This window comes from Schistocerca cancellata, chromosome 3 (genome assembly GCF_023864275.1).
Source record: "Schistocerca cancellata isolate TAMUIC-IGC-003103 chromosome 3, iqSchCanc2.1, whole genome shotgun sequence".
In the NCBI taxonomy this organism is placed as follows: Eukaryota; Metazoa; Arthropoda; class Insecta; order Orthoptera; family Acrididae; genus Schistocerca; species Schistocerca cancellata.
In genome coordinates this window covers 287,633,893-287,659,456 of record NC_064628.1, presented here as the reverse complement: position 1 = coordinate 287,659,456, position 25,564 = coordinate 287,633,893, and the positions used below count along the sequence as shown (strand labels likewise).

At 38.4% G+C, this 25,564-nt stretch overlaps 1 protein-coding gene across 1 annotated transcript in view; it reads left to right on the top strand.

Moving 5' to 3' along the window:
* The window catches only part of LOC126174966 (brefeldin A-inhibited guanine nucleotide-exchange protein 1), a 264,490-nt gene that overhangs the window by 162,561 nt on the left and 76,365 nt on the right, over positions 1-25,564 (top strand). Inside the window, exons 17-19 of the mRNA XM_049921435.1 lie at positions 16,595-16,724; positions 17,983-18,153; positions 19,766-19,893. Coding sequence (XP_049777392.1) covers positions 16,595-16,724; positions 17,983-18,153; positions 19,766-19,893 — 429 coding nt within the window. The remainder of the gene's footprint in view (positions 1-16,594; positions 16,725-17,982; positions 18,154-19,765; positions 19,894-25,564) is intronic.

The window sequence follows — 25,564 nt, the reverse complement described above, 5'->3', positions numbered from 1 at the left end:
TGGTTTAGCTGAAATTTTCTTTTCGGCCCTCTGGAACATTGCAGAAATGTTTACTTATTTCTTGGATGGAGCTCTCTTTTTGGCGAAAACTATTTTATATGGTATACAGATTCATAAATTCAGAAGTATTGTATAGTTTCCTACTCTTAGTGAATTTTACAAGATTGTTTAAGGTTTATGAAGCCTCAGCCCAAGAGATAGGAATTCAGGCAGTTCTTCTTTGTCACACTCAGTTTTTTGTGCCTTCTATGGGATGAAACACTTTGTAATCACACATTGTCAGTCAGCTCTTCTTCATTAGCTAAATTTCTGCCACTGCTGATTCAGTCTTCAACTTCATCTATTGAAAACACACTCAGTTAATTAGTTTATGCAGAATTTATCATTCATACAATTTTATAGTGATCAGTTGTCACCTCACCATTTACATTGTTTTCCATCTCAGCCTTGTCAACCAGTTCAGGGCAATGCAGTTGGCTTACTTTAGCAACCCACCGTCCTCCATAGCCCCATCGAGTTGCCTCTCCCATAATGCTCTGCTGCTCGCAGTGTGGCTCCAGCTGCCAGAGACTGTGGTTTTGCGTGTGTGTGTGTGTGTGTGTGTGTGTGTGTGTGTGTGTGTGTGTGTGGTGTCTATTTTTGACAAAGACCTTGTTGGCAGAAAGCTAACTTTCTGACAGCCTTTTTGTTGTGCTTTTCTGCAACTAATTGTCTCTGCTATATGGTGAGTGGCAACTATCCTTTTCATAATATTGTTACAGTCCATCTGGGATTTTCCATTGTTTGATTTTGCCTTAGTGCTTTACTTCCATCCTAACCGAGTGCTGTTTTCTTTTGTCACTATTTTCTTATGCATTGTTTTACTCAGTGTCCATTCTTCTCTCTCTTCTTTCCTATGTTTCTCTTGTCATCTTACAAACCACACTGCAAGCTCTACTTATGAGCCATACTGTATCGACCATGTCGACTGTGCACAGCTAACGGTTACAAGACCATGCTGATCGTTGGTGTTGCATCTCATGTCCCACATTACTCCTGCCAATATCATTAATCCTATACCTTCACATGGATCACTCTCCCTGCACCAACCTTGCGTATTTTTGTGTGCTATTTCCTGCATCTGTCCTGTACCACACAAACATGCACCTCACCTCGTCCTACCATCCCCTCCTCTTCCCACCCCTCACTCCTTCACCACTCTTTTTCAGTTTGCATCTACTAATTTTACCTAAGTCACATCTTCTGTCCCCCTTCTTCACACTTATCCAGCCACAGACCTGCAACCCACACCATTGATATTATTTTTTCTTTGCTCTCATTGTGACGACATGCCAGTTTCAGTTGGTTTTCACCTTTCAATATCAGCCTTCTCCCTCAGATTTCATCTCGTTTTCCCCTATTTTGTCTTTTTCATCCTTTTCATAATTTTCCCACGTGTTTGAGTGTATTTTTGCAATTTTTTCAGACATAATTCTATGTTATTTACATATTTGTATGTTTTTTTTCCCACCACCATGGATCCTTGCTTCCTCCATCTGTGTCAATACAGAAAATTTCCTCATTACTAGCCAAAACCCAGGCCCATGTATTGTTCCTACGTTATTGCTTGGCACATGGAATCTCGCCAAATGGCCGTACCATTGAATTTCCCATCTCCGACTGTCACCCTTCCTTCCACAATGACCTCCATCTGTTCAGATGCTGCCAAGCCGTAGCCCTCACCAATATAGTCCTGAAAAACCATATCAATCAGGCCCAAACCTTCTTGCAAGACCTTCTCTCCATCCATAAAATTCTCCTGCTGTGCAGTCCCAAATTCCTGGCTCCCATAACACACATTGAAACTCTTGCCCTCTTGGAACTAGAGCAACAGGCACAACACCAACTCAAAACTCTCTCTGAACGGCTCACTTCCTACTCCCACCTTGAACTACTAGTGTCCACCACTTCTACAATCACCTCCAAACCTCCACCACATCCTCTCATAGCTCACAAACTCTCTCTTGCAGACCTACTACATCTATCCTACCCTCCAAAACTCCCTCCCACCACCACACAGAAACCTGAACTTAACAGACCCAGAACACAGTCATGAACCTTTCCTCCAAGAGTCTTAGCCCCATGTAAGTATCAGTCCTTTCAAGGCCTCACCTTTGCCCCACTCACAAATTAACTCGTGCAGGATCTGTTAAAGCCCTTCTCCCTCTCCCTGTAGTGGAAACACTTTTTCGCGACTAACCCTACCAATCAGACTCAACCAAAGACCAATGTTGAATCATGCCTGACTCATTTCACTCCTCCTCCCAACCATGATCCACCCCTTCTGCCCCCAAAATCACCCCCTGTTAACTTTGCAGAATTTCTTAACCTCAAACCTTGTCTCGCCATTATTCCCCAAATACCTCAACATGCAAAGTAACCTTACATCTGTAGAAAGATCTGCAATCTACCACCTAAAAACTGATCCCAAATTTATAATCCTACCTGCTGACAAAGGCTCCACCACTGTTGTTTTGAACCACAAGGGTTACCTGGCAGAAGGACTCCACCAGCTGTCAGATAGATCCACTTACAAACCCTGCCATGATGACCCCATTCCAAAAATCCAGCAGGATCTCCAGTCTCTCCCGAAATCCTTGGGGCCATCCCAAAATCTTTCCCCGGAGTGTCTCTCTCTCCTCACCCCTACCAATCCCCACACTCTTATTTTCCACATGCTTCCTGAATTCCATAAGCCCAACCACCCAGGACACTCCATTGTGGGCAGTTACTCTGCTCTCGTAGACCAACACCTGCAACCTACCGTCGTATATAAAAGATACCAATAATTTCCTCCACTGACTCTCCACAGTTCCTTCCCCCCCCCCCCCCCCCCTCTCACACGGTGCCTTACTTGTCACTGTTGATGCTACCTCCCTTTACACTAACATCCCTAATGCCCATGATCTTACCGCTATTGGACACTACCTTTTCCAACACCTAACGGATTCCAAACCAATCACCTTGTTCCTAGTCGCCATAACCAACTTTATCTTCATCCACAATGACTTCTCCTTTGAAATCATTACCTGCAAACAAATCTGAGGTATGGCTATGAGCACCTAAATAGCACAATCCTTTGCCAACCTATTCATGGGCCATCTAGAGGAATCCTTCCTAAACACTGGGAATCCCAGTCCCCTCACCTGGTTCAGAATCATTGATGACATCTTCGTGATCTGGATTCAGAGTGAAGAAACACTATCCACATTTTTCCAGAACCTCAACACCTGCTTCCAAATTCGCTTCACCTGGTCCTACTCAACCCAACAAGCAACTTTCCTTGATGTTGACCTCCACCTCAAAGATGGCTATATCAGTACCTCCATCCATACCAAACCTGCCAACCACATGCAATACACTTTGACAGCTTCCACCCATTCCATACCAAGAATTTCCTTCCATCAGCCTAGCCACCTATGGCCCTCGCATCTTTAGTTACGAGTGGTCCCTCTCAAATTATACTGAGGGCCTTATTGAGGTCTTTACAGATTATAATTACCCTCCCATCCTTGTACAAAAACAGATCTCCCATGCATTATCTTCCCAGTCACCTAAGATCTCCCAAAGTCCCAGAGTCCGGCCAGAGAGGAGCATTTCCTTCGTGACTCAGTATCCCCCAGGTCTGGAGCCAGTGAATTATAGTCATCGCTAGGGTTTCGACTACCTCTCGTCGTGCCCTAAAATGAGAAATGTCCTACCCACTATCCTTCCCACCCCTCCCACAGTGGTATTCTGCTGCCCACCGAACTTACACACCTCATCCATTCCTACACAGTCCCTGTTCCAACCCTTGCCTCATTGCTCATATCCTTGTAACAGACCTAGATGCAGGACCTGTCCCATACATCCTCCCATCACCACCTATTCCAGCCCGGCTACAAACATCACCTACCCCATCAAAGGCAGGGTTGCCTGTGAAACGAGTCACGTGACCTACAAGTTAAGGTGCAACCGCTATGCTGCATTCTACATGGGCATGAAAACCAACTATTTGTCTGTCCATGTGAATGTCCACCGATAAACTGTGACCAAAAAACAGTTGGACTACCCTGTTGCTGAGCGTGCTGCCGAACACTACATCCTTCATTTCAGTGAATGAATGCTTCACAGCCTGTGCCACGTGGGTCCTTCCCATCACCACCATCTTTTCTGAAGTGCACAGATCAGAACTCTCCCTGCAATATATCCTCTATTCTTGCAACCCTCCTGACCTCAACTTTCATTAGTCATTTCCTTACATTTCTAGTGCCTTCCCTCTTCCCATTCCAGCACTACACAGCCCTCTGTTCCATCAACACACCCAGTCTTTTTACTTCTCTCCTTTTCCTCTAACGCCCCCCCCCCCTTTCCCCCGCCCTCCATCTATCCTTCCAACTGCATGTACCTTGTCTATGCACACTCCCCGCAGCACTTTACCATCCCCCACCCCTATCCTGCTATCCCTCTCCCTCCCTGCCCCAGCCTCCTCCTTACCCCCACCCGCTGGCCTCTCCCATAATGCGCTGCTCACAGTCTGGCTCCAACTGCCAGAAATTGTGGTCATATGCGTGCGAGTTGTGTGTGTGTGTGTGTGTGTGTGTGTGTGTGTGTGTGTGTGTGTGTGTGTGTGTGTGTTTTGACAGGCCTTGTAAGCTAACTTTGTGACAGTTCTTTCGCTCTGCCTTTCTGCAACTCAACATCTCCACTATATGGCGAGTAGTAACTATCATATTCATAATATTGTTACATTCCGTGCTGGATTTGCTATTGTTTGATTTTGTTTGTTTTAATGAAACTGCTCAGTGAGACAACAGGTTTGCTGGATTATCAAAGTGTTTGATTATCATGGTTGTACTATGTGTAGAGGGGGTATACATGGTAAATGTACTTCAGCACAATGTTATAGAAAAAGAAGAGGAAGTAAGTAATGATCAGATGAGAGACATGACACTGTGAGAAGAATTTCACAGAGCGCTCAAAGGCCTAAGTCAAAACAAGGCATCAGGAGAAGGCAATATTCCCTCCGATTATTGACCTCCATGGGAGAGCCAGCAATGACTTAACTAGTCCACGTGGTGTGCACGATATGAGCTGGGCAAAATGCCCTTAGACTTCAAGATGATATCACATTATTTCAAAATACGGACACAGATTATTTACAGAAGAATAGAAAAATAGGCAGAAGCTGACCTCAAAAAGATCAGTTTGGGTTCCAAAGATGTGCAGGAACACAAAAGACGATAATGACCCTACAACTATCATAGAAGATATGTTGAAGGAAAGCAAACATATTTATAACATTTGTAGATTTAGAAACAGCTTTTTACAGTACTGACTGGAATGTACCCTTTAAAATTCTGAAGCTTTCAGGGGTAAAGGTGATGCACAACTCGTATAGAATCAAACTGGAGTTACAAGAGTTGAAAGGAATGAAAGAGAAGATGTAGTTGAGAATGGCGTGTTACAGGGTTGTCACCTATAACCGATGTTATTCACCTTGTACAGTGAGAAAGCCGTAAAGGAAATAAAGAAAGAATTTTTGAAGAGAATTAGTGTGCAAGGAATTGAAATAAAAACTTTGAGATTTGCTGATGGCATTGCAATCCTCTCAGTGGGTTTGGAAGAGCAGCAGGTTAGAATGGATAATGTCTTGAACAGAGGTGATAAGACACATATCAATAAAATTAAACAGTAGGAAGTCCATGGTAGAATAACAACAATATGGAAAGGATAGATTGCTACTCACCATATTGAATCATAGATATGCATAAAAAAAGTATGAGAAATATTAAACCTTTTTGACAAAGTCATCCCTCTGATATCAGGTTTGTCTGTCTCTCTGTGTGTGTGTGTGGGGGGGGGGGGGGGGGGGGGCAGGCAGGCAGGCAGGCAGGCAGGCACACGTGTACATAGATTAGATAGATAGATACATACATACATTAATCCTTGTTCCATAGATCATGAATACGACATTTTGTAATGATTTGGAATGTGTCACTTTTAAACATAAGTTGTCTTTACACAAATTAATTAATTAATTTTTTTCCACAGTTACTACTTCATATCTAAGAATTCATCTATTGAGTAGAAGGAGTTGTCATTCAGAAATTCTTTTAACTTGCTTTTAAATGTTGCTTGGCTATCTATCAGACTTTTAATACTATTTGGCAAATGACCAAAGATTTTTGTGGCACCATAATTCACACCTTTCTGTGCCAAAGTGAGATTTAACCCAGAATAGTGAATATCATCCTTTCTTCTAGTGTTGTAGCTGTGCACTTCACTGCTATTTTTGAATTGGGATGGGTCATCAATGACAAATTTCATAAGAGAAGATATGTATTATGAAGGCACTGTGAATATCCTGAGTTCCTTAAATAAATGTCTGCAATGTGATCTTGGGTGGGCTCCAGCTATTATTCTGATTACACGCTTTTGTGCAATGAAAACTTTCTCTCTTAATGATGAATTGCCCCAAAATATGATGTCACATGAAAGCAGTGAATGAAAATAGGCATAGTAGGCCAATTTACTGATATGTTTATCACCAAAATTTGCAATAACCCCGATAGCATTAGTAGCTGAACCTAACCGTTTCAGCAGATTATCAATGTGTTTCTTCCAATTCGATTTCTCATCAGTACACACACCCAGAAATTTTGAGCATTCTACCTTAGCAACAGACTTCTGTTCATAGTCTACATTTATCAATGGTGTTATGCCATTTATTGTTCAGAATTGTATAAACTGTGTTTTCTCAAAATCTAGTGAAAGACCATTTGCAGAAAATCACTTAATAATTTTCTGAAAGACATTGGTTGCAATTTCCTCAGCTGATTCTTGCTTCTTGAGTGTGATTACTATACTTCTATCATCAGGGAAAAAAATCTAGCTTTGCATCTTCGTGGATATAGAGTGGCAAGTCATTAATATACAGGGTGTAAATTTTAAGTTGACAAACCGGAATAACTCAAAAAATAAGCTTCACACGAAAATGTGTAGAATCTGTAGAATCCAAAGTTAATTATTTTTGAGGGGGACAGATTGCTGGTGCTAAAATTAGCCCGCCACCGCAGCCCCCTTGAGTTGGGGCAGGAGGCAACTTCAAAATTTCAAATGGGAACCCCCATTTTTTTATTGCAGAATAAGATTGTACATAAAAAACTATGTACATTTTGTCTTAAACATTTGTTTTGATTCTTGGTAGTTGGCGCTGTTGTTCGAGAAAATCCATGTTCTCTCATTTTGCGTGGAAAATGGTTACAGATAAATAAAAAATATTTATTTACTTCGTAAATTTTGATTCACTAAAATTAAAACTGTCCCTATCCCCCCATAGGGTGGGGTTTGAGAGAGAAGAATTAAGAGTTTTACAAATGTTGACCCAAATACTAATTTTTTCCGCAGATTCAGATAAGTTTTGTTTGTTTTGTGGTCATGAGGCCATACAACTTTTAACTATCAAACAAATCATCTAACTAACTAACCAAACATCCTACTTCCTAACAAGTGAACTCATTAACTCACAGAGTAAACAAAGTCAAAGACTAACTGAAGAAAAGACTAATCCACTCGCTAACTAAAGATGAACGTATTCCCGTTTAAGATTTGGTAGTCTTGAAAAGAAACGATTAGTTTCGTTTTATTGTTTATTATTTGCAAATACTTGCAAGTAAATGAATTTCAGGATGCTGGTTTCCAGTGCGCCCCTCGCCTCTCACTTTTGGCCTGCTTGTTGTCCGTAAATCCCTTGCATCTCACCGTTTTATGAAATCAAATGTTCAAAGTGACTACCTCCACCTTCGATGCATTTATTGACTCATGCTGTAAATCCCTGCACACATCTTGATAACATGTCTGGTGTAATTAGAGCGCAAGCATCTCTTATTCTTTGCAGCATGTTTTCGCAAGTAATAGGCATTTCCTGATAAACGATATTTCTCAGATAACCCCATAAGAAAAAATCTGGTGAGGTAAGGTAAGGGAATCTGGCTGGACAATTCACAGGATCTGCCCTGCCGGTCCAGCGACCATGGTAAAGTCGATCTAGTACATCGCGTTCTACTAATGAATATTGCGCTGGACAACCATCATGTTGAAACCACGTGTTTGTCAAAGTTTGATGCTCAAGTCTTCAAGTAGATCTGGCAGTTCATTTTCAAGTAGGTTTTGATATTTGCTACCATTCAAATTACCATCGATAAAATATGGACCGATCAGTTTATCGCCAATTATACCACACCAAACATTAACTGACCAAGGTCGCTGATGGTTGACTTCTCGAATCCAGTGTCGGTTCTTTTCTCTCCAGTAATGCATGTTACGGCAATTAACTTCACTGTGGTTTGTGAATGTTGCCTCATTAGAGAAAAGTACTCTGGCAAAAAAGTTCTGATTTGTTTGCATCCACTGAACTACCCAGTGACAAAACATTAGACAGTTTTGGAAGTCATAGTCATGTAGTTCCTGATGAATGGATACATGGTATGGATGAAATTTTTGGAGCTTCAGGATTTTCCAAACACTCGTGTGAAATTCCTGATTGCCTTGATATTTCTCTTGTGCTCACACGTGGATTATGAACCACAGCAGCTAGGACTGCCACTTGATTGTTTTCTCCACAAACAGTAGCTGCACAGGCTTTTTTTTCTGGTTCACACTACCTTCTGCAGTAAATTGTTTAATAACTCGAACAAAAGAGGACCGTGATCATACTTGGCCAGGAAAATGCTGCACATAAAGCAAAACTGCATCGTCAAAATTTCTCCCACTTCCTCCATAAATGTACACCATCTCAATTTTTTCTTCCACAGAAAGATAATTCATGATGACATATACGCCACCTATTAATCTCAAGAGAGGAAAGATATGGGGTGTCGAGAAAGTCAGTATTAGAATTTCTATGAGTGAGAAGCGGCTCGCTCAGCGTAATTCCGCCACGCAATACTAACTCCATGTCAAGCGCGACTGGTAGCGAGCAAAAGCCGCGAATGCAGTCACACAAGGTAATCAAACATAAGTCACCCAAAAGACAATTGTTATAAACAAAGTACTGCTGTCTGAATGCTCAGATGGGTAAAAGATACACTGTGTTTATTACATTAATACTTAGAATTTCTGAAGCCCAGTCTTATTATGAGAAAGAGCGAATTTCTCGTCCCTGCGCTACCTATCGGCGACACTCTGAAACATTACGCTGCTCATCAGCAAGGGCTGCATAAGAGCCTTGATTATCGATCAGGGCTGAGTGGGATATTGATTAGTGTACATAATTCTAAAAATGTAAATGACGTAACAGCCGCGATATTCCAAAATAAAATAAAGGTATGAACAATGTGATTTATGAATGTCGTTTTCTACATTTTTCCACCCGAAACTAAGCAAGCACCCCAGTTGTGAGATTTCTCAGCAAACAAGAGTGATTACTTTGAATCTAATAAAAAATTAGGTTCATGAGTCAGTTAGTTTTTTAGTTAATGAGTTCACTTGTTAGTAAGTAGGATGTTTGGTTAGTTAGTCAGTGTCAGATGATTTGTTTGATAATTAATAGTTCTGTGGCCTCGTGACCACAAAACAAACAAAACGTATCCGAATCTGCGGAAAAAGTTAATATTTGGGTCAACATTTGTAAAACTCTTAATTCCTCTCTCTCAATCCCCACCCTATGGAGAGAGGGGGAGTTTCAGTTTTAGCTAATCAAAATTTACAAAGTAAAAATGAGAACATGGATTTTCTTGAATTACAGCACCAACTGCCAAGAATCAAAACAAATGTTTAAGACAAAATGTATGTAGTTATTCTGCAATAAAAAGGTGGAGTTCCCATTTGAAATTTTAAAGTTGCCTCCCACCCCACCCCCAGGGGGCTGGCGTGGCAGGCTAATTTTAGCACCAGCAAATATCCCCCTTGAAAATAATCAACTTTGGATTCTACACATTTTTTCATGTGAAGCTTATTTTTCGAGTTATTCCGGTTTGTTAACTTAAAAATTACACTGTGTATATTAAGAACAGTAAGGGACCTAAGACTGAACCCCGTGGGACACCATTCTTGATACCTCCACAGTTAGAGAACTCTGTTGGTTTTTTAAGACTATCTGTACTGTTAATTTCAGCCTTCTGCATTCTTCCACTTAAGTATTAATTAAACCATTTGTGCACTGTCCCAGTCATACCACAATACTTAAGCTCATCTAGAAGAATCTCATGATACACACTATCAAAAGCCTTTAAGAGATCACAAAATATGCCAATGGGTGATTTTGGTTATTCAATACATTTAATATTTGATCAGTGAAAGCATATATAGCATTTTATGTTGAAAAGCCTTTCTGAAAACCAAATTGACATTTTGTTAGTACTTCATTTTTACAAATATGTGATGCTATTCTTGAATACATTACTTTTTCAAGAACTTTGGATAAAGCTGTCAGGAGTGAGATTGGGCGGTAGTTGTTAGCATCAAATCTACCACATTTTGTATACATTGGTTTAACAATAGCATATTTCAGTCTATCTGGATAAATGCCCTGTTTCAGTGAGCTACTACACATGTGGCTGAGAATACTACTTATTTGTTGGGAACAATCTTTTAGTACTCTGTTGGAAATGACATCGATTCCATGTGAGCTTTCACTTTTGAGTGAATTTATTATTTTCCTAATTTCAGTAGGAGACGTGGGTGGAATTTCAATTTTATCAAATTGCATAGATACTGCCTCTTCCATATAATGCCTTACATTTTCTAATGAATAGCGGGATCCTATTTTCTTTACAACACTTAAAAATGATCATTAAAAATGTTTTCTACTTCTAACTTCTTGTTAAGAAACTTTTCATTGTGTTTGATAGAAACACAGTCGTCCTGTGCTCTAGGTTGCCCCGTTTCCATTTTCACAATATTCCAAATTGTTTTAATTTTATTGTGAGATGCGCTAATCTCAGACATAAAAGATATTTTTATCCCTTTAGTAAGCCATAGCATTTTAGATGGTTTCTTACAATTATATTTCACTGTTTTCTTAGGGAAACTGTTTCGAAATATAGTCACAAAGGTACCATGAAATTCGTAATATTTTAAATCAGCATCATGTTAACTAAAATTTTGAATTGTTAAATCATTAATGGAACACACTATTTTGGAGGACTGTTTTGCATTACTGTATGGAGCTATATCATATACTGTAACTAGCTGTGCATCATGATCAGACTGACCATTCTTAACAGGAAAAATTTTTATTTGATTAAATTTATCTTGGTATATGAAAACGTAATATATCAGTGTGCTGCTTCACTGTACCAGCCAAGTAGGAAAATCAATAACTGATGTCAAATTGAAAGAACCAAGTACTACTTCAAGGTCAAGCTTTCTGTTGGACTCCTTCAGAAAATCTATGTTGAAATCCCCACAAACAATAATTTCCTTTGTCTGACAGGTAGCACAACAAAGATTCCATTTTTTTTTTTTTTTTTTTTTTTTTTTTCAAAAATAGTTGAAAATTTCCCAGTGAGGACCTATACACGGCTACAATTATAAGTGTGCCATTATTTAATAATTTTGTCATAATGCGAGGCCACTGTCATAATATATTTCTTTAAAGTCAGTACCGCCATTAGACTGATCTTTATTTACATTTTTACATTTACACTTACAGAATCATGATTTCGGCTTCAAAGTGCCATTATCAAGTATTTTAAGTGTTATAAATTGCCTAAGATGGCATATTGTCATATATACACTAATATTGTATTTTAATATGACAGTATGCCATCTTAGGCAATTTATAACACTTAAAATACTTGATAATGGCACTTTGAAGCCAAAATTATGATTGTTTAAGTGTAAACATAACACTGTAAATAAACAAGTCTAATGGTGGTACTGACTTTAAAGAAAAAGTGCCATTATTTAGTTTAAGCTCACATGCACATGCTTCTATATGTTGCTCTATGCAAAAATTTTTAGTTTCCAAATTTTTCACACTGTGACTGATTTTAACATATATGGCAACTCCTCCTCTCTCCATAGTGTCTCTACTGAGCTGAAAGCTTATATCCACCTACATTTACCATTTCCTTATCTGTGACTATATGATGTTCAGACAGGCATAATACATCTATTCCACCCTTAGTTTCTAAATCTTCTAAACAAACAAGAAGCTCATCTACTTTGTTTTTTAATCCCCTGATATTCTGATGCAATATATTAACATTATTTTTCACTGTTCTTTTATGTGAATCTTGTGATATTTTCACATCTCTAGTACCTGCCTGTCTGAATTTCTCATTAAGCTTAATTTCAATCAAAGTGGGATGGTTGGACACTGATCTTAGCCTAAAAAAGTACTCCCATGAGTTTGTGACGTCTCCCGCCCCCCCCCCCCCCTCCTCCCTCCAAGATTTTGCTATCATCCCAGCCAGTTTACCCTTCCCTTCCCTTTCCTGTTGAGATGCAGGCCATGTCTTGTGAAGTCCCACGTACCAATACCATCAACAGGAATCCAACCTACGCCTGACAAAGTAGCCGCCCGAAGCAGCTGATCTAGCTCCATATTGACCCTCCTGACAGAGGTGTTCAATTGAGGCCGGTCATACCGCATGGAAGCAGGAACCAAGCCAACATTTGTATTGTTCGTTGCAGATGCTGTGTTCACACTCAATATTGTAGCCCTGATCCCTATCAATACTGTTTCTCACTCTATCCACTACCACAACATGATCCTGCTTTGTAAAACCCCAGCACAATGATCCTACATCTTCTATCACTTGGCTAAGACATGCACTGGGGTTGAAAATACATGTGACCTGGGACCTGTCACCTAATTTTTCCTGCAAAATCTGGCCCACACCTCTTCCATGGCTACTACCTAACAATAGAACTTTCCTTCTACTTTTATTGCAACAGTTGATTTCCTAGTGAAAGTCTGTTGAGTGCTGACTGCACTTACATCTACTTGAGCCTCTTCCTTAGCTGACTGAGGTAGCAAGGCAAATCTGTTGTTTGTGCCAATGATGAAACTGTCTGATACTGCTCTCTTTCTGTGGCCCCTGTTTCTTGCTACAAACTGAGCGAGGTGGTGCAGTGGCTAGCACACTGGACTTGCACTCGGGAGGGCGACGGTTCAATCCCGCGTCCGGCCATCCTGATTTAGGTTTTCCATGATCTCCCTAAATCGCTCCAGGCAAATGCCGGGATGGTTCCTTTGAAAGGGCATGGCCGACTTCCATCCCCGTCCTCCCCTAATCCGATGAGACCGATGACCTCGCTGTCTGGTCTCCTCCCCCAAACAACCCAACCCTTGCTACAACTTCCCACCTGTCTTCACCCTCCTCCCCCCTTAACCTCATCAGTTCCTCCCTAGCACTATCCAGTTCAGCCTGAAGGGCTGCCACAACAGCTGCACAGAACCCCAGAACTGGCTTTTCAACGGCAGCTCAAACACTTCTCGCTTGTGGTTGTTTACGATATTTTTTGCAAAATTTATGTAGGCAATATCAGTAATATTCTATTAACTACAGATCACAAAAGTCACTAAAGTTATGTGGAGCACTAATATACATGTGTACTATTAATATAGTAATGTAATGCAGTTAAACTAACGTTAAAAATCAAAACTTGTATACCTGAAAAATTAGGCCTAAGATCATGTATGTGCAATATGTACTTTACGTGTTTTGAAAGGAAATTAGATAGAACTTAAAAGCGTTAATTCCCCAAGTAGATGTGACACTACTAAATATATGTATAATGAAAACAACCTACCGTATTTACTCGAATCTAAGCCGCACTTTTTTTCCGGTTTTTGTAATTCAAAAAACCGCCTGCGGCTTAGAATCGAGTGCAAAGTAAGCGGAAGTTCTGAAAAATATTTGTAGGTGCCGCCACAACTTACTTCAGCCGTCAAATATATGTAGCGCTACACGGGCATGTTTTGCAGGCACAAAGATAAATACTGGCGCCAAAACCTCTGTGTCAGTAAATAAATTTTTAAAATAGGTGTAGGACGAGCTTTTTTTCTTCGCCCCGAGTTTCGACCACTGCATTTTCATACATTTTCCAACAAAGTAAATACAAATTCCGTATTGTTCATCTTCGAATGTGGCAGTATTTCAATGTACTACGAAAATCCGACTGGCAAGACTGTTTGGGATGTTTGTCAATATGGCCAACTCTACGTTCTGAATTTTTTCCTACCTGTGAGAATAGATGGTTGCTAATAGGAACTTTTATGAATTGTGAATCACATGTAGTATTCTCTTCACCATAAGAACAATACGAATATAAACATTTTGCCATGTATTCTTTCGTGTTTACTGCTATCTCATTTAAATCCTGTCTGCCTAATAAACTACGAAACTAGTGTGAGACAACAGCAAACACGGAAGAATTACATATCATGTCATGTTTATATTCGTATTATTCTTATGCCTAATAGTGATACAGTTAGAAATGAAGCACGGCAATTGACTAGATTTTTAAATCTAAGATGACTCTAATTTCCATTTTTTCGCTAATGCGACAATTCCTCTTTTTTATTGTAAGCGGCGGTAGCACACACAAAAGCAAGCCATGCCGCGAGCGGCGACAGGTCGTAAACACACATTATCAGAATGTGACAAACAATGCATGACACAGTACAATAATGCATTTTTAGCCTAGAGTGACGTAAACACCTACAAGGAGAACGACACTTATCAGATCAAAGAAAAATAAGCAATCGATTCAAACCAGACGAAGCACGTGAAATAGGAAGGGTACCCGTATAAATACGGACGGAGCGCCTGACGCATGGCAATGGCTATCTGGTAAAGCTTAACTGCTAAGCTTACGACTCGAACCGAACTACTGTAGCTGTATCGTCATTCATTCGACCTAAATTGTGTCTCATATTACAATGGACCAACTTTGTTTCGATTTGGAGGTGCGGCCTAAAACCTTTCTCTCCCCTTGAATTTTGAGTCTCAAATTTCAGGTGCGGCTTAGATTCGGGAATTTTTTTTCCCTTCATTTCGAGTATCATTTTTCAGGTGCGGCTTAGATTCGAGTGCGGCTTCGATTCGAGTAAATACGGTAAATCCTTCACTTAATACTTAAAGAAAGGTCGTAAATTTGTATGCCAACCTACGTCTAAAGTACGCAGAGATTGGCCCTTATGTTATGTGTGGAATTTTTTTTTTCTCTCTTTTCTTCAAGAAATACTTTGAAACGAGTTAAAACTTCAGTAGATAATATAAAACAGACTCTAATTAACTTTATTATGGTGTAATATTAACTTAATTGACAGTTATTATAGACTTATCTTCACAAGCTTAATATTCAAGCATGTGCGATCTGCACCAGTGCTGCCAACCACATGAAAAGTAATGTAAAGTTAATTTATTCATTCACTAAGAGTGGAGTGTGGTCTGACAAAACTAACTGAATTAGATTAGGAAATAAGGTTTTATTAGTAGTAGATCACTTTTGCAATTTGTGTTGCAAAATGACTGATGGGCCAATTAGTGAGGATATAAAATGCAGACTGGCAATAGCAAGAAAATAAATTCAGAAAAGAGAAATTTAACATCTAATATAAATTTAAATGTTAGCAAGTCTTTTCGGAGGATATTTGTCCAAAGTGAAGCAGTGTAATGTGTACGGTAAACAGTTCAAACAAAAAGACAACAGAATATTTTGATATGTGGTACTTCAGAAGAATGCTGAAGATTTCATGAGGAGATCAAGTAACTAGTGAACTGAATCAAATTGGTAAAAACGAAACCTACTAATAGAAGTGATTGGTCGTTAGTACACTTCCTGACACATGAAGGAGTTGGTAATATAGGGAAGTGTGCATAATAAAAAGTTTAGAGGGAGACCAAGGCTTGAATACAGTTAATATGTTGGAATAGTTATGCAGAGGTGAAATGGCTTGGACAGGATATATTAGTATGAAGGGACCCACTTCTGCAGTGGGTTCCTCTCATCCTGTTGTGTAATGAACTTACTTTCTTTTTAATCTTTCCCAATATCCATTCCTCTCTCTTCCGTAAGGACGAAACTATCAGTTCTGAAAACTAGGATAGTATATGTAATTTCATATTTGTCATTCGGCAGTGTTAACATTTCATCTGAAGATAAGTATTAGCCAACAATTCTGTCTCATAACTTTATAAACTATCAAGGGTAGTGATTTCTGCCACTTGGAGATTTGGGAGCTAGGACTTACAAAGTTTGTGATCTATAATTGTTCCTTACTCTTCAGCCTTGCCTATCTTAATTTTTCCATGAGAAAGGAAACAGATTTTGAAAGATATTGTATTTATCATTTTTCTTTTTCTGATTTTGGAGTCCTGTTCCTTATTTACCTTTAGTGCTGGAATGTCTTACTAATCTGTAGGATTGAGATGGCTGACAGATACGTAAACATCAGGTCTGAAATATATAATTGCAGAAGATACTTTACTTAATAGTCTGTCCTTGTTTATTGTACTTTTACTTTGAAGATTTTGACTGTGAGTTAAAGATATTCATAGACATGTGTTAATAATATCATAGAAATGGACTCTGATTAAGGCAACATTTCATTTTTCAGCTGGAAAGAGATGCATATGTTCAAGCTTTAGCACGATTTACACTCCTTACTGCCAATTCACCAATCACAGAGATGAAGGCAAAAAATATTGATACCATAAAGACCCTTATAACAGTTGCACATACTGATGGTGAGTATTCTAAGTGTTTTCTGCTACAGTTATGAAAATTGAATTGAGTCATTTGAAAACCATTGTTCATGTCTGATCAGACATGTCAGTATGGTGGTCTAAAAGTGCTCAGAAAGTTAAATATAATAACAGAGTTGGTAGAGATATTTAGATTGATTGATTGATTGGTTGGTTATATATTCCATGGGTCACTTTACATGACAGATCATAATGATGGGCAATGAGTCAGTTTAGAGGGTATTAACATAATTGATATTTAAATATGGCTGCAAGCTGACTATTTACAGATGAGTTCACATAATGGAAAAAGATTTTTGTTTTAATAATATGAGCCTCTAGTACTTTTGCACTAGATAATCAGTTAGTTTCTAAATAAAAATTATTCTCTGGATTGGAAGGGGTCGCTCACAAGGTACTTTTAAAGCTTACAGTCAAATTTAACTTTTTCCATTGAATAGGTGAACAAAGATTTTGTTTACAACATTATTCACTCCTTTTAAAGTAGTGTCAGTTTTAATGGAGGTAACTTTTTCTTCTGTTATCTTAGTTACGGGTGTCATTACTCATTAGGGATTCTAATGGATTTTTATTTACTACAAATTTCATGAGAGAAAATATATACTGTGATGCTGTATTTAAAATACCTAACAGCTTAATCATTTCAGGATTGAGCACCACACATTATTCTTATTAATGCAATCTTAAAGTTGACACCTATAATGGTGCAGCAACTGACTTGTGCTCAGTTTGCTTAGTGCAACGGTTATCTTCAGTCAACTGTTTCCGTAATAATTATTTGCACTTAAAATTTATGTGTAATCACGTGGTGAAAATATTGTGTATAAGATAGGTAGAAAAGAACAACCAAGTCAGAACTTTAATGTAGCGTAGGTGATACTATTTACTTTTTGTTGTGTATTGAAGGTGAGAAACACCTCTACATAGGGAATTTCCTTGTAAACATATCACACAAATTGTGATTTATATTTTTAAACAGTAAACAACTGAAAAATAGATCTGAATATATCACAATGGTTTCCAGCCACTGAACAATGTACAAGCTCATGGATGCAGAAAAATTCATGATCTTGTTCCTCAGTGATTTCTTATGTAAGTATGACACTTAGTGTCACAGAAACATTTACGTATTTTGGACAAAAATGTTGTAATAATTTTTGTTATTGCTTTCAAATTGAAGAAAAACAGACAATTAATATGTACTCATACTGACGACAGTGTAACTGAATTTTGGTTTCAGGCAATTATCTTGGTACCTCATGGCTGGACATAGTTAAATGTATATCTCAACTGGAACTAGCTCAGCTTGTTGGAACTGGAGTAAGGCCACAGTTCATATCTGGACCCAGAGCAAACCACACAGACTACCATCATTCTGATCCTTTGAAACTGAACCTAAGCTCTTTAGACCGTAAGTAAGACAAGTCAAATATTGTTATTCAAGAGCGCACTGTTGAAAGTTAGTACAATATGCAATGTTCCAGTTGTGGTTTTATTAGTAGTAGAACTTTATATGACTGGAATGAGAGCAGATTCCTGAAATTCCATGCAAATCTATTAGCATTCCACATTTGAAATACAGAGATTGCTTCATTGGTATATTTCCACTTTAATTATTTAATAAGAGATTGTGATTCACTGCCATTAATTGAATGTGATTAACAAAATTTTGTAAATGTAGTCAATAGATATTATGTTTTATTAGAGAACACTGTTCAGTATGTTAACTGTTGAAGGGAAGTAATACCTTGCAGAAAGTAGGGTTACTAAGAAACTTAGTAGGAAAGTCATGCAGAATCTGAGTCAAGGGAAATAGTTTAGCACAGTATGAGAGCAAAATTTAGATTTTAGTGTTAACAAAATAGGTCTAAAATCAGAACAGTATAATTGAGAGCTGGCCTGACTGCTATTTTTAGTATAAGGAAAGAGAAAATGAACTACAGAAAACTAGCAGCCACAAACACTCAAAAAGAAATAGCAGCCACAAAAATAAAAAAAGAGAATAAGTGTGACTACATAGGTGCAAATATGAAGGAACTGATACCATGAGGGAAAGAATATAATGACAGGTTCATAGTGTAGTTCATGCAGGAGCCAAATTTCCCCTTGCACAATCCTGAGGTGCTGGTACATGTGAAAACAACATAAATCTCTTACCTCAAACAGAGCATCAACGTCATGTCAGTTATGTTGCAGAGCATACAGCGAAATAGAATATTTTGTGTTATCAGTCACATCTCTGCGAGTGTCATTTATTCTCAGTAGCAGTCGACATATGAAGTTGAACAGTTGTCCATGTCAGGTAGTGACTGACTGTCACGGTCTCACGTGTTCCTTGATTGTTGATGAGAATGGGGTTTCCAGGTGGGAATAGGAGTAAGTAGAGAGAGGAGGGATTACATGACATGTTTGGCAGCCTGAGGTGTCACTGTTAAAACAGATTAACCATAGAATATGAAATCTGATTGAAGAGATGCACAGGGTATGCCTAGAATGTTTCTGATAAGGGGAAAGTGACAGTGAGTTACTCTGCAAGGTGTTGAGGGAATTTTGGGGAATGACTTACTAAAATTATAACCTTTGTGATGAAAGTATTGATGGTTTTCTAGCAGAGATTTAATATGATGCACTTTAATGTTTCTGGAATGAGTCAGCAATATTGTGTCAGATTAAGATGGTATGGGAAATCACTTTGTGAACCATGTTCTTGGTCTGAGTGGAATAAGTAATGCAATTGTCAGATAAGCAGATTTTTCAGTCAATATTGCTCATCCACAGACAGAGATTCGGACTAGTGTATATCTTTGAAGTGAAACCGTTTGTAGGCACACATACAATAAAATGGAAGTTTCTCATGCAGACATCCACCTCATGTTTTCTCCTGGGCCCCCTTGATTTTCAGGTGCATTAGCCTGTTTACTTCAGACAGGTACTAATGCATTTTTCCTCATTTTCATTGTTGATGATCAGTTGCAGAATTTGTATCTAAAGGAATATTACACTTTTATCTTTGTTTTTTTCAGCAAGTGTGAAAGAATCGATAGGGGAAACAAGCTCCCAGAGTGTAGTTGTTGCTGTGGACAGAATATTCACTGGTTCAACAAGGCTTGATGGAGATGCAATTGTTGATTTCGTAAGAGCCTTATGTCAGGTGAGCATCTTGTCAAACTTATGTCTTTTTTTTATTATGTGTGTGTGTGTGTGTGTGTGTGTGTGTGTGTGTGTGTGTGTGTGTGTGTATCTATCTGATATGAGAGACATTCTACGTCAGATCCTTACCACTTCTCCTAAAGTAGTGTTCCGTTGTCCACACAACATCCTAGTCCAGTCATATACAGTGAAACCCCACTTTTACACTTTTCAAGGGACTTCAGAAAAATGGTGTAAAATATGGGAAATAATGTTTTAAGCTGTAAAAGTTACATATAGGATACCCCCTTGCATTTTCACACTTTATGTATAATATATGTACATAAAAGGCTGCAAAAGATTTGTCAGGGACTTTTTTATTATCTAATGAAGGTTTATTATCTAATAAGAACTGCTGCTGTAACTGGAATTGATAACTGTCTGGGAAGTGCAAACATTTGACCTAATTTCAAAAGTCGTAATCGATGTTTTTGGAGAACCTGCAGCTATCATTCATTATTTAAATAATGAAATATGGCACTAGCCACGTATTTTTTCATGCTTAATGGTGCATTTTGAGAATTTTTAATTTCGAACATTGTCATCAATGTTTTTGGAAAGCCTATAACTGTCATTCATTATTTAAATAATGAAATACTGCACTAGTTACATATTTTTTCATGCTTAACGACGTGTTTCGAGAATTTTTTCTCGTTGTAAAGTGCAAATATGTGCATAAGTATTTTGTGTGGTGTTTGAATGTGTGTTATTCTGCCTCTCGTGCACTGTAGTCATCTTTTTGAGGTTATCAGGTGCTGTGCCGCCTCAGTTATGTAGAAAACACCACACAGGCAGACTATCACTCACACTGTGTAACATCACAAAAAATATCACGAAAATACTGCACCTGACAACGAGAATAAACTCTCGAAACATGTTCTGCTCAGCATGAAAAAAAATTCGTAACTGCCATTGCGTTTAAACTAAAAAATATTTGAGCAACGCAAAGTGAATGACTGTCAACTAGCACCACATGAGGCCAAACGCTGAAACATGCTAAATATGGTTGGACAAAGATGTCACAATGATCACAACAATCACGAAACTTCATTTGTGCAGTAGTGTGTTTGGAAATGGTTGTGAATGGTCATGATATCTTCATTCGAACAAACCTAGTTACTCCCATCAGCCATCACGCCAAGTAGTGCTTGGCAGTGGCGGGAGGTACGGCACAAATTTTTCCAATTTTTGCATGTTTACCGGTTCAAGTCTGCTGAGCGCCCTGGTGTCAAGACACTTAACTACGTAATATTTGTAAACGCTACTGGACAACCAACATCATGCCAGCGTCATGTTTTTTCTCGACAAATATTTTTTCGTAATGCATATATTGTGGGGAAATTGTAAATATGTTGACGCAAAACCGGGTGCAAATTAATATTGTGGTCATAGAAAATTTTACAGGAATGATGAAAAATGTTGTAAACGGCGGGAAAACGTTGATTCCGGGAACATAAAAGTGGGGTTATACTATATCACTCCTAATCCCAATCCCTTGCCACAAGGATCATATCCCTGTGGAAGATCCAGGTGCAATACCAACCACCTATCCAACACTTCCTATACCTGTCTTGTCACAGGGTTATCCTACCCCATCCGAGGCCGGGCCTCCTGTGAAAACAGCCATGTCAAATACCAGCTCTGCTGCAAACATTGCACATATTTTTTTGTTCGTATGACTACTAACCAGCTGTCCACCAGAAGGAATGGCCACAGCCAAACTGTGGCAAAGAGCAAATTTGGCCACTCTGTGGCACAACATGCAGCTGAACATAAAGTTTATTTCCATGGTTGCTTCACAACACGGGCCGTGTGGATCCTTCTCTCCACTGTCAGCTTTTCTGAACTACACAGATGGGAGATATTTTTACACCACATTTTCCACTCCCAAAATATACCAGTCTGAACCTATGGTAACCTACTGGCAACATACCCTGGACCCAACAGATTGCACCCCCTCTGACCTATCACCTCCACCTAATTCACATTCCTCACCTTCACTGTGCACTGCTCCCTGCCAATGTACCCACTGGTCTTTTCTCCTTCTGTGCTCCTCACCTTTTCCGCTCTCCATTTCACCCTCCCCCACAGACTCCCGAAGCTGCATGTGGCTGCCTTGTCCTGCTGCCATCTAATTCCTGCATGCTCCACCAGGTAGCAGTCTTTTCAATTGCTGCTTTTGTTCAATGTGACATTTGCATTCTGGCTACAGTGGCCAGAGATAGTGATTATGTGTACATGAGGTGTGTGTGTGTGTGTGTGTGTGTGTGTGTGTGTGTGTGTGTGTGTTTCCTTTTCTGATGAAGGCTTTGGCCGAAAGCTCAATGTGCAGCAGTGTTTTTGTTGTGCATGTCTGCAACTCAAGATGTAATCTTCACGATCAGTAGCAATCTAGCCTTTTCATGATATTGTTGATCCTTTCCTTTGAAAGAAATGGAAGCTATCTATAACTGTAAGCCAATCCAGACCTTATCATCTTTTCCACATACAAAAGCTCCACAACAGTGGTCGTGAATCATAGTGACTATATGGCTAAGGATCACCACCAACTTGCCGATACTGTGCGTGCAAACCTTATGACCCTTGATCCCACTCCAAAAACCACTGTAGATATCACTGTCTGAAGCAAAGACTTGTGTAGATCTGTGTCCATAAAAGTTTTCAGCCTGGTTTCAAGGTGCAACCCAGTGGATTTAATTGTTTCCTTCATCGCTGTCTGAAGTACTTCTTTAATCATGTTCTCCAGAAGCTTGTTGGTTTCTTCATCAATTTTTTATTTATTTTCTTCCAACTTAGAATAGCGGTAGCAGTTGACCAATATTACACTTACCAACATTTAAAAAGAAGAAAGTGTAATTTTTGCTATGATTTGTTGTGCAAAAGTGTTGGGAAATGTGACACCTACGAATAAAACTGTTACCAGAACAAAGTTCATTGGAATTGGGGTATTTTCATTTGAAGTCACGTACAGGGGATCAGTTTTTTATGTGGGCAATGATCGGTCCTTGTGAGGCTATCAGTGGACCTCAGCCTTGACAGTAAAGTCAAGATCCATGTCAGTTACTAGTATTAGTGAACTACTGCCCTCAGATTTACGATATTTTTATATTGAACGGGGAAAATGGCAATTTTGAGACCTATCATAAAAACTGCCAATTTTGTGCTATGTCATTAAAACACTCAATTCTATCTTTTTCTTCATTTGCATGAAATTTTTATGCCCCTAACTATAGTACCTACACCATCAGCCAAAAGGACTAATTTGCTTAGTGTGTGTAGACTGGAAGGTCATTCATGCACCAAGACTGAACCCACTCTCTACCAGTGTGTTTGCAATCCTGCTAGTGATAACAAATGTAATGGGAGACACAAAAATCTGTACAACTATTTGCCAACAGTACTGTGATGAAAATCTACTGTCTGGGGAAGACCCCAAGGAGTGGTATTGACTTTAGAAACCGTCTATACGGTGATGTTGCTTAGGGTCCCAGGTATCGTACCCAGCAGCCAGTCATCAAACTGAGCTCTCAGTTGCAAGTAAGCGATGAAAAAGAATTACACAGATGCTCTAGAGTCTTAAAAATAATAGTGTTAAGAGTGCTGCAGTGTAGCCTTGTGATTAAGGTACATTTTTGACATGCTGAAGGCTTAGAGTTCAAATCCAGTCAGGTGCTTTGAATTTTCTTATTTTTGATTTTGTATTAGAAGACTTTATTTTTATTCATCTAATTGATTTAAATTTCATTTTTTTATTTCTAATCCTTTTCCAGATCATTTTCTTCATCTGCTTGGCATTTTTGTTTGCTCTCATTTTTCTTCATATTAACCTTTTCTTATGAACTACCATAATATGTAAGCTTTTGAAAATGCTGATATATTGATTAAAAAACAAATCTTTTTATATTTGCTATGCAGTGGTGTCAAACATATATTTTTGTTACAGTATATGCTTTTTTATAACAATCATTATACAAACATTTAAAACATAAATTCTTATTGCCCTATGGATAGAAAAATGCAGATGAAGATTTAAATGAAAGAAGGGACTATAAATAAAAAGAAATTGAAGCAAAATGAGGAATAGAAACACTGATTGCAATAACATAGACAGAAATTTAAAATGGTGAAACAGAAAATAGTGACTCAAAGTTTATACATAAAATTAATTACAATGATGAAATTAAAATCATATGTGCAAAGATTCCAAATTAAAAAAGAATAATAGAAAGACAAAATGAGAGTAACGCAAAAAGTTAACACAGTTATTAAAATGATGTGGCAAAGGATTAGAAATAAAAAAAATACAATTTAACCAATTAAGTGACACTTAAGCAATATTCTAGAACTGGTCACATGAGTGATTTATAAACAATCTCATTTGTAAGAAGGCATTTAGCTAAGTTCCATAGGATGTCTTATCACGCCCACCACTAACAAAACTGTAATTTTCCCAATTAATTGTTGGATGAGTCTCCACCAGTGATTATACTATGATTGGGGAACTTATGTACAAGTGAAATGAGGTTTCCTCTAAAGTTTTCAGTTACTTCAGGAGATGAGTTTGGTGGATGATACCAGGATCCAGTTATCATTTTAGGCCCACCGCTGATACTGAGTCCTGCCCAAACAATCTCACATACAGCTTCAATTTCTACCTTGAAGGATTTGAGTTACTTGTCTACTGCAACAAATACAACACCTCCACTTCCAATTTTCCATTTGCCTATCCTTTCAATATACACTTAAATTTTCACTAAAAATCTCAGTGCTGTTAGTTTCAGATTTCACCCAGCTTTCTGTAGATTGTAGATTGTATTTTATTGGTCCTGTTGTCTACATAGCAGCTTATGCATAAGACATTGGACAAGTCAAGTTATAAATATACAGGCTGAAAGTAATTTCAAGGCATACATATTTAAGCTTACAATAATACACTTTACACACAAGTATTTATATAACACATTTCATAAATTTAAATATTCTTCAATGGAATAAAAGCAGTGATGCTGTAAATATGACTTTAGAGATTTTCCAAATGTATTGACCTCAGTGATAGCTTTTATGTTTTCAGGAAGTTTGTTATAGAGCTTAACTCCCATGTGAAAAGTACCTTTTTGGCACAGTGCTGTGCTGATTTGAGTCATATGTAAGTTCCTGTTTTGTCTGGTAAAGTGCTCATGTATATCACAGTTTTTTTGTAGCCTCTGGTCCTTGCCTATTACATTTAATTTAAAGAACAAAAGGGTTTCCATAATGTATACACACGGTAATGGGGGTATACCAGATTTCTTAAACAGGGGTTTACAAGAGTCTCTAGGCTTGCACCCAAACAAGATTCTAATGGCCCTTTTTTGTAGTTTAAAAGTGCTATTAGCTATTTTAGAGTTTCCCCAGAAGGTGACCCCATATCTAAGACGAGAATGAAAGTACGCATGATATGCATTCAATACTGTTTTCTCACTACAGCATGATTTTAATGAACAAAGAAGATAACATGTTTTGCTCAGTTCTGCATTGAGACATTCAATATGCTTATTCCATCTGATGTTACTCTGCAGCCAAAGTCCTAAGAATTTGGTTTAAGTACTGTTGCCAACTGGTTCGTCATTGATAGAGACTGATGGGATAAACAT